This window comes from Betta splendens, chromosome 19, assembly GCF_900634795.4.
Source record: "Betta splendens chromosome 19, fBetSpl5.4, whole genome shotgun sequence".
NCBI classification, from domain to species: domain Eukaryota; kingdom Metazoa; phylum Chordata; class Actinopteri; order Anabantiformes; family Osphronemidae; genus Betta; species Betta splendens.
In genome coordinates this window covers 5,059,130-5,068,938 of record NC_040898.2, presented here as the reverse complement: position 1 = coordinate 5,068,938, position 9,809 = coordinate 5,059,130, and the positions used below count along the sequence as shown (strand labels likewise).

Below are 9,809 nucleotides of genomic sequence, written 5' to 3'. Positions count from 1 at the left end.
AAGTACAGCCAAACAAACTTTAAAGATATATACTGAGAAATGGCACAACCTTGACTAATTAATTGGTTGCTTATGTTGATTCTGTGTTTTTATTTTTTTTATTCAATCTGTGTGTAAGGAGCAAAATATTACCTCAAAATGTGTCCATTGCAACTGCAGGCAGGCAACATTTCAAAATAAAAGGATTCCGGGAATGCAATGAACGCCATTGTTTGGTAACACACTTCATGGTGTATCAGCTTGGACAGTCCAGCTCCTCGGTGCCCACAAACTCCCCCAGCATGTGTTCAGACTGACTGTACATGGGCTCCAAGTATGCACGTCCCTCCTGATAGCGCCTCGCCCTCCGCTCCTCCGGCTCCATGTGAGTGGCCTGGATGGTAGCTTTCTGCGCCAGGGGCGACAGAGGCACTGGGACGAAGCCGTGGTAAACCACCAGCGGTGGTGTCAGGACCTCCATGGGCGACGCCTGAGGCACGGCGCCTTCCGTCGGCTGCACGGGAAGCTGCACGTAGCTCCCCGTCGCGGGGTCAAAGAAGGTTTTAGTCTTGACCTGTACGGGCATGTCTACGAAGAAGTACTGCCCAGAGTCCGGGTCCTGGAGGAGTTTGCGCTGGGTCATGGGGAAGGACTGTGTGACGATGGTATGCTCGATGCTGGACTGGCGGGACAGCTGGCTGGTGTGGCTGGTGTGGCTGGACTGGCGGGACACAGGGGTGGGACGGGACACCTCGGTGCTATAAGCATCGATGCTGTGGCTCCTTCTCAGGGGGTTCTCTGTGCTCGCCCTGTCCCTGGCCCTTCCCCTTTGTTGAAACTCCTCCATGATTGATTTCTTGATGTGTTGGGACCTCGGATCGAGGATCTCATCTGCGCTGGGCTTGCGTTCTAGCTTGCATTCTAAGTACCTGTCAGTGCTCTGGGATCGATTAAAAGGCCTGTCCGACATGGGCCTGTCGCCAAGGTGGGCCTTGTAGACAGGTACGTTGCTGATGACTCTGTCGCAGCTGTAGTGTCTGTGGTCGGGCTTGCGTCGGCCATGTCTGTCGCTGCTGCGGCCCTGCCTTTCTGCGGGAGGACTGGGCAGAGCTTGTGCATCGTGGGCATTGCCTCTCTGGCTCTGCTTCCCAGGCCGATGGGTCCCGTCCGCTCTGCCGCCGTCGAGGTTTTCATCCTCGGTGGGTTTACCGCGATGATCTCCGGTCTGATGGTGATTGTCATCTCTGTGTCTTTTCTCATTGCTCCTGTTATTTCTGCTGCTGCTCTTGCTCTCGGTTCTGTCATCTTTGCGTCTGTCCGCTTTGTGTTTGCTGCTGCTGGACGACTTCTGGGACTCCTCCTTCCTCATCCTTCGGTTTGCCAACTTAATGGCCTTGAGAACGGCCTTTTCGGTCTTGGGCAGCACAGCTGGGGGTTTGGGTAGCCCTGTCTGGCTGTCGTTAGCGCTGCAGGTGGATCCAGAGCGCTCACTGGGAACCTTTGGCACGTCGCGCTCTAGTGACTTTACCGCCTTAGCTCCTGTCTCATCAGCGGTGTCGGCCGTGCTGGTGGTCAAACTCTCCTGGCCTTCAGATGCCGGACTGACCTCAGAAAACCTATCGTCCTCATTTGGGACGGTGAGGTACAACCGGTCTTGAGCTTTTTGTAGGTTTTCATTTTGGAGTTTTGTTGGAGACAACAGAGGGAGGGAATGATCTGTAAACATCTCTTGAGGTCCAGCACTGATGATAGCTTCATTAGCAACCACAAGCTCCAGCTGTTCCTTCATTTGATGAAAGCCTTCATCTTCCCTCTCTAAGCCACTGAGACTTGTTGTTCGTGACCACGGCTGAACTGTCTTTCTTGACTTGTTGCTGAAAGTATTGTCTTTGACTTTAAATAAGGACGGGACGCCCGACGTTGGTGAGAAAGTGCTAGAGGGTGTTTTGCTATTTTGATCTTGATCTTGGCTTCGGTCAGTCGTATTATTTTCACTTCCCTTTCCCTCGATGCACAATGCTCCTGCCTCCTTTGGACAAAGTGTTGCTGGTTGCTTTACAATCTCTGGCTCACTTTCGTGATCACTCATAGCATGAAAATCCACTTCGGTCCGGTTGGTTTCCTGCTTCGTGTTTTGCGAAACATTCCACATTCCTTCAATGATTTCCTCCACTTCAGTGACCAAGTTCTCCAGCGAGTGATAAACATTGGATTCAGTCTCTGTATTTCTGTGCAGGGCACTCTCTGCAGAGAAGTACGAAGATTTTGAGGACAAGCTAGATTGATCAGGTGGGCTCTGATTGACACTAATGCCATTGACTAATAGTAAGGGTGATACTACATTATGAGGGATCTCGCAAACACCATCTGCATCCACGTTTACTTCCTCTTCGTGTTTAACTGTTTTCTCTGTTTGATTGTCTGCTACTTGATTGCTAGCAACATTATGATGTGGTGGGTTCACATAATCGGGTCTTAAAGGGGCCTTTCGCTTCAGCTTGCACGATTCCTGCACCTTGGAAATGCTTTCAACTGGTGCTTCCCTTTGGGAAATATTTGCTTTCTTCTCATCTCTGAGCTGTGGTGATGAGCACAGTCTATTTATAGACTGAAACTGTGAAGGCAACATGGGTTCACATGTAAATGGAATAGTTGGGTCCCACGTCTCTTTTTCACAGGTGGTTTCACTTTGAGCAGGTTCTTTGGTGGGTAGGTCTATATCTAGTTTTTCTGAGCCTATCCTCTCTTTTAAGCCTTCCTCACCGTTTTCCAGGCCGTTCTCATATACTGATTCTTGCAAGCCGTCTGTCTCCTTGGCAACGCTTCCACATCCTCTACCGCCTCCTTTTTTGTTTCTTGGAGGAACACGAGGAGCATCTGACCTCCTGCCACCTGTGTCAGCCCCCAGAATCTCCCATTCTCCTCAGACACCTGTCTTGATACTTGTCCTGAATGTGTCCCCTCTGATTCTAAGCTAGGTGTATTAGTTAGTGAATCCTGAGCTTGAAGGAGTGCAGTCGGCTCCTTCGAGTCGGTTTTCTTCATGCCCGGTAAAGCTATCCTACCACCCCATCGGTGACTCTCACCAAACACTGGTTCAGTCTGTGCCAAGATCTGTCTCATGTGATTGTAGTCTCTAAGATCCTCTAATCTCTCCTTCAGGTCCTTCTCCTTTAGTGCAAGAGTGTGCTCACTTAGCGTATCATTGCCTTCTGTCATAGGCTTCATAGCGTCTTTACTTTGCTGTACCTTTGTTGTGTAACATTCATCACTAGCATTCTTCTCATTTACTGTATTCACATCGTGGTCTGTTATTTTCTTTCTTTTCTGCCTCTCTGCAATAATTTCTTCTAGTGCCATCTTGGCTTTGTCATAGTTATCATTTATAAGTGCCTTGTTGACTATTACATTACTGTCTAGCTTTGTAAAAGCTTCAGGCTTCACCAGCTCTTTCTCCTTCTTTGCAAAAAGCTCCTTCTTAGCCAGCGTATTCCCTCTCATAGCTAACATGCCTTTCTTAATGTTACGAAGCTCCCTTGAGATCAAATTGTTTTTAACCTTAGCCTCCTCATTTGCGTTAGCACCTCCTAGCTTGTGCTTTGTCTTCTCTCCGAGCCTTGCTCTCTCCAGCTCTCTCGAAGCGAGCAAGTCATTAATCAAATTCTCACTCTCGTCTTTCTCCCGCGCTAACGCCATGTCCTCATCCATCTCTCTCCTCACGCTCACGTTCAGATCATCCTCCACACAGTCCTTCACTTGCTCATCGTCTCCCACTGCGTATCGCTGATGTTTTATGTAATTGTTTTGTTTGGCTGAGAATACACGTTTGAGCTTGTCTTGTTTCAGGAGAGACTCACTTTCCTTTGCTGATAATTCACTTTTACTGGGACTAGTAATACTACGTGTTGCCTGTTGGTCGAGAACATGATAAATATCAGATTTACTAAAATTTCTCTTTGGAACTGGGGGAGGGTCTTTCTTGACATTACTCTCCCTCCTGCTACTAAACTCTTCACATCCAACCATATCTGTTTCTTTCTCTCTCTCTTCTTCTATGTCCGATTTATTGCTAATGTCTGACAGAGTCACAGACAGAGCTTTACTTTTTTCCGCATTAATTGCTTCTCTTGCTGCTCTGATCACATCCATTGTAATGGCTTTTTGGCCACTGGTGTCTTTTCCCTTAGACATAGGCTGTAGTCCAGACTCCTTTTTGTCTTTCATTAGCTGGTCTGATTTGTCTGCTACCTCAGGGGCACTTTTTCCTGCTGATGAATTTGTTGACAGCCTCTCTTTCTCAGTTGCATGAGGAAATATCACGGTCGGATGATCTTTGTTGACATCTAAGGCATTTGGTGAAAGCTCAGTGTTTGTTGGCAGTAGTTTTGGAGAGCGTTCTTTGTTGCGCCTGAGTGGTGAAAGTCCATTTGTCTCCTGTGGCTGATCTATGTGTTCAGGAGCTCCAGTGCTCTGAGGGACTTGAAGATATTTCATAGCATTGTCAACGGGGCTAGCTTTCCTGTACAAATTCAGAGAGGGGTAGTTTTGCTTTTTACTCAAGGGGCTCTTGTTCTTTTTTGAGTGTATCAAAGAGGAAATAGGATTCTCCTCCCCACAAGAATCGGTACCTACTCCTTCCTTTTTAGATAGTAGTAGATTTGATAGCAAATAGTCATCTGACAAAGGCCTGTCAGCTTCAGGTTTAGGTAGACCGACAGCTGAAGGGCTGGTAGGCTCTATGGCAGGACTACAAAAGGGCTGTTCATCTCTTGAAACAGCAGGTGTGCTTAATCCAGAAGCATTGCCCTCTGAACCAGGCTGGGTGTTTCCCACATAATCCGACTGAGGAGACTGGCTGCCACCCACAGGCAATTCCGAAGTCTTGAATTTCCGCGGGCTGTAGCGACTTTTCACCCTTTTCCTGTTGTCTTTGAGGTTGAACAGGATACTGAACGCGAGCGACTTGTAGCTGTCTCGCTTAACTGGAGGTTCGGGGGCCACTTTGGCCTCAGAGTGCGGCCTGAGGGGAAGGTCGAGGGCGGAAGACAGGAGGATTTCTGATGTTTCTGTTGGCTGTCTGGAGGGAATGACGGGAGTCATCAGCTGGCAGATGCTGAATGGTGTTGAGGCCAAGGAACTGACCTCCTCAATGGCTTTTACCTCCACAGACTTGTATTCAGTACTAGCCGATAAAAGACTTTCTCCATCCACTCCCTCTGAGGCGTTGTCCTGACTTGGTTTGCCAGGCTGACTGATTTGAACAGCACTTTTTGCTCTGGACCTGTTGCTTCTCCAGGGGGCAGTATTCCCATCCACTCCATCTGATGAGCATCTCTTCTCAGCTAAAGACGCTGAGGACTTTGGCAAAACCTTTGGGGGCGGAGGGGGAGGGACGGGTTTAGGGGCAGTAGGAGGAGGTGGCTCAGCCTTCTGACATGACTGCGCCTCCTCTAACTGGACGTCCTTCGCGTGCGCCTCTGTCAGCTCTCTGTAAAATGGCAAATCGTACCATTTAGGAATATTATTGATGGGTAGAATAGAGGTCTCCTGTGGGCCAAAGGGGAACCGGTTGAAATCTTTCCACGTCTGGAACGGGCTAAGCTCACTGTGGAGGAAAAAGTTTTTGATGTTGAGTTTCTTTAGTTTGACAGTAGACCTCCCGTTTTTCACTTTGGAGGATTTCCCCGAGGGCAGGCCGGCGTCTTTGCCTGCTTTTTTTGACGCTCCATTACCAAAGTGTAGCAAGTGATGGCTCTTGCAGTGTTCATCTGTATGATAATTGGAGAAGTCTGAAAGCTCCTTTTGGATGCTGCGAAGCGCAGACTTATCCCACGATTCTCCATTAGAGTCTGTCATGCCCCCATTTTTATTTAACAGCCCTTCACAGCTTTCCTCTGTCACGCTCAACGCCTTAAGGAACGATGACATGTGAGACAGGCTTTCGTCTCGCTGCTGTCTCCATTGCTGGGTATCGTGCTTGTTGCTTTTGCTTGGCCCTTGCTTTTTACAGTCTTTGTGATGAGTCTTTTTCGGGGCCTCCCCAACCAAAGGCTTGTGGCAGCTGAACGGCGAGTACCCGTAGAAGAACTCGTCGTTGTAAACTGCGTCGTCTCCGACACACAGGCTCCGGAAGGCCCGGTCGGTGAGAGTGCTGACCTCCCGGTCCGTCTCGTCCATGAGCATGTCGGCGAAGCCGTTGGGGAAGCGGTGGTGGAGCATGCTTCCCGTCCGGTGGCTCAGGTGTCGCTTCTCCACGCAGGTCATGCTGTCGGCAGGTGTGGGTTGATCTTGTGCATCACCGTTTCAGTCACTGCAGCTCTGTGGACCCTTTAGTTTGCTTCCAGCCCAGCGGATCCTAAGGGAGTCAAAATGTGTGAAATGAGAGTCAGCGTCAACAGTGTGAGCAGTTAATTTCATAATTTCATATAATTCAATGTTTCAGCATTTGTGCCATTCTCACTAAAATGGACATGATAACTATAGATGTTATTGAACTGACTGACTTCTTCACATAGAGTTTGGAAGCAGCAGACATACACTTCATACCAGATACTTGGCTCTGTATTATGGCTTAGACTAAAAAAAGACCCGTCCCTCACATTGAGGACATGTTTTAGGTTTGAACAGAATTTGCACCAGTTCCTTTGCACAATAGTGCAGGAAATATGATAAATCATCAAGTCAGTTGCAGAGCAGCTGCTCTACTGTAGCTTATTTTAGCTATCTGGGTGAGGTCTTAGAATAGCTCATTAACCCATTTACGTGCCCTGACCTCAGAGCCCAGCAAAGCAATGACACACAACCCACGTTTTGAACCCTTTACACAGCTATGAGCTCCTTATTAGCACATAATATGGATTCAAACAAGAATAAACATTGATTTTATATGTCAGTTCTGGCATCCTTTTATTAAAACAATATATTCTGTAACTTAGTATGAATAATGCTGTGTTCACAGTTATTTCTGTGAAGTTCTGTTTAAAGTGCTGTCAAATCAACTGGAACCTGGTGACTTTACTGTATCTTGAGCCCAGCTTACAGAATGTTTTGGCTTTCCAGGCACCTTTGGTCGCCAACTATCTTCCAGACTCCTCTCATAACCAGAGATCGTTTAGCAACCGGTACTTTCCCTGTGTCTGCTCGTGTATTTATATCCAAGGAATGAGGTAGACCAGTTAACTCTGTGTGAAGGTGTATGAGGGGAGTCATCAGCTGGTTAGAAAGGTGTGTTAGGATATAAGGTTTTCATTTTAGATGTATAAGTATTTGATTATACAGGCTTCTATGGTAACAAATTCAGATATAAGGTCTGTTTCCAAAAAGAGACTTTCAGACACTGATTGTAGCTAAAATCTTAGACTATAAGTATCTTATAAATTGTATTTTGGCTCTTTCGTGACTTTGTAAACATCTATAAACCCTCACCTTGGTGTTGGGTCACTCATGCTGAGTATAAGTATCCACTTTAGACCCCAGCGATCCCACAATCCAGCTTTATACCACCTGCTGAGTGCACACTAGTTATTGGCTGACATTTACGGGGAAACAAGGCTTTTCTATTGGAAAAACAACAAATCCCACTCACCAAAGTCAGTCAAGTCCTCAGATCCATGTTCAAATGCAGTGGTTTCGCCTGGCTCCCGATAGCGACTCCAGAAGATACCAAAATAGCCGCGCGGGTCGGCGTGGCCAAACTGAGCAGCAACACAGCGCGCGGCCAGCTCACATGGGAATGACCAGCGGGTGTCAAGTGGCAGGGCAAGGCAGGCCACCGGCATGAAATGCACACAGCAATTGGTTATTTCTGTATCTGAGCAGCGAGGCCTGATAGGCTCCCACGCCGACCCTCTGTTTCACCTTTTAAAAGGAAACTGAGGACCTCATGTCTGGTTCATCTGATGTTGGGCTTCACCTTCAGAGGAGATGAGAAGCCATTTGGCTGAAAGCTGAGATAAACAGATAGAGGGAAGCAGCTGTGCACATCTGGGCGGTGACACCACCAGTCAGCATTGAGCCACTGGCTCATTCCCCTCTGTTGCCCGAGGAAACAAGCTTTCTGATTTAGCCCGTTGCGTCACGCCGCATAGCATCTCTGAATCAGCAGCACAGTCCCAGAGGAGGCCGGCGGCAGCCGGAGGCAGACGTCTGCTGACCGCCCTGCGCTTCATTCTCCTCTGAGCTCTGTTTACATGCGTGTCACTGGGTAGTCCAGGATGAAGTCAGCTGTTGTTGTTGTGGGATTAAAGTAAAACCAGGCAGCATTCTGTGGACTTCAAAAATTTGATTTATAAACAGATTCTTTCAACTATCTATCTACATTTGTTCATACAGTTTGTGAATGGTTTGTTGATCTTGTTCTTTACTCTGTTCTTCCTTTGCTACAAGCTTTTCTATAATAATGAAATAATAAATGCACTGGCTCAAACTGTCTGTTGAGCCACATTGGCCCCAACAACAACCGCATGACTCCAAGGCACCAGCATCCACAGGGCTGTGGTCCATGGAGGTACCATATTTAAGCCAGTCTATTTCTGTCATCTTGGATTTCATAAGGTAACAGGCCGCCTCGCTCCTGACGGCTCCAACTGGTTTTAAAATTAAGGTAAATTAGCTCAGTAAACCTACAGATGAAACTCTGAAAATCCTCCCCAAGTTTCCAGCGAGGACAGACATTCACACAAAACGCTTTCTTCTATTTCAAAGCAAAATTTATTTTGTATGTACCTCTCTGTTTGTTGATTCTTAAGAGGGAAAAGCACTTGAACCTGAAGCACTGGCTGGATATTATGTTGTGAGCAGAGATACTGTATATGAGAGCATTTCCCTTTTACAGTCTGCACTCATGCTGTGGCCTCTCCTTCCCCTCTTATACCGAACCTCCTCCTCTGGCCTATTTCTCCCCTTTCTCCATTGGCCTCCAACCCTCCTTCAGCAGCCAATGACCATAACTTGAATCCAATGTGTTTTTCATTAGCAAGCAGCAAAGGAGTTATTCACTTTGGATTTTTACCAAAAATAAAATCAATAATTCTCTGGTTACCCATAGAAAACAGTTTATATCATCATAGTATGTTCATTATTAAATATATAAACATCCCCATTTGTATTGGGTCTATATAAACAGCTTTGAAGCAGGCACACAGGTTGGAAAGGAGACACCGAGCAGTGAAGTCCAGTCTGACAGACACAGGACCCCAACTTTTGTTTGTTCCATTATGACTGACACCCACACATGTTATGGTCGGCTGCGAAACCACGGGGAGCCGGCAGCAGCACGGCTCATGTTCCCACGTCCCCGCTGAGAACTGGACCGGGCAGAGAGGTAACTGGCAACCAGTAAAGCCCAGGTATTGGGGCTGTAGGACAGCTGGGATAAATAATACTGTATGTAGACCTTGGATATAAAGAGATAGATGATTGATCCATTTATATGAACTGTCTGAGCTACATTGGATATAACCTTATCAGATACACAGAAATAATTTCTCTTTGCATCTAAATGATACCCCCATATCGACATATCATCATATGTCAGCCCCTCAGAAGTGATTATCAACACTCCACAAATGCAGTTATATCATCATTGAATGAACACCAGCTGCCAAACGCTCTATGAAACTCTGGGTCTGAGGCTGAGTATGTGTCACGTCCATACCTGCTGTATCAGGTCTCGTCTAGTTTCAGCAGAGACACTGACCTTTCATATTTTATTGAATCTGATGAGTATCATGTTTGGGTGTCTTCTCTATCAACATCTGGCTAATGAATCTTTCCCACCTCCACCAATGGAAGTAATCTTAGCGCTCAAAGGACGAGCGATACAGCGAGTG

At 47.0% G+C, this 9,809-nt stretch overlaps 1 protein-coding gene across 3 annotated transcripts; it reads right to left on the bottom strand.

Annotated features, from left to right (window-relative positions):
• Positions 1-2,727: 2,727 nt before the first annotated feature.
• Positions 2,728-7,836, bottom strand: LOC114846038 (cardiac-enriched FHL2-interacting protein). 3 transcript variants are annotated; one of them, XM_055504380.1, is made up of 3 exons: positions 7,565-7,836; positions 7,405-7,485; positions 2,728-6,334 (listed from the first exon to the last, which is right to left on the bottom strand). In XM_055504380.1, the coding sequence occupies exon 3, from the start codon at positions 6,241-6,243 to the stop codon at positions 2,728-2,730; it is 3,516 nt and encodes a 1,171-aa protein (XP_055360355.1). In that variant the 5' UTR covers positions 6,244-6,334; positions 7,405-7,485; positions 7,565-7,836. The 3 variants fall into 3 exon arrangements, with proteins under 3 accessions (XP_055360355.1, XP_028990610.1, XP_028990612.1); XM_029134777.3 differs by having other exon boundaries at positions 7,405-7,482; XM_029134779.3 differs by lacking the exon at positions 7,405-7,485.
• Positions 7,837-9,809: the final 1,973 nt, after the last annotated feature.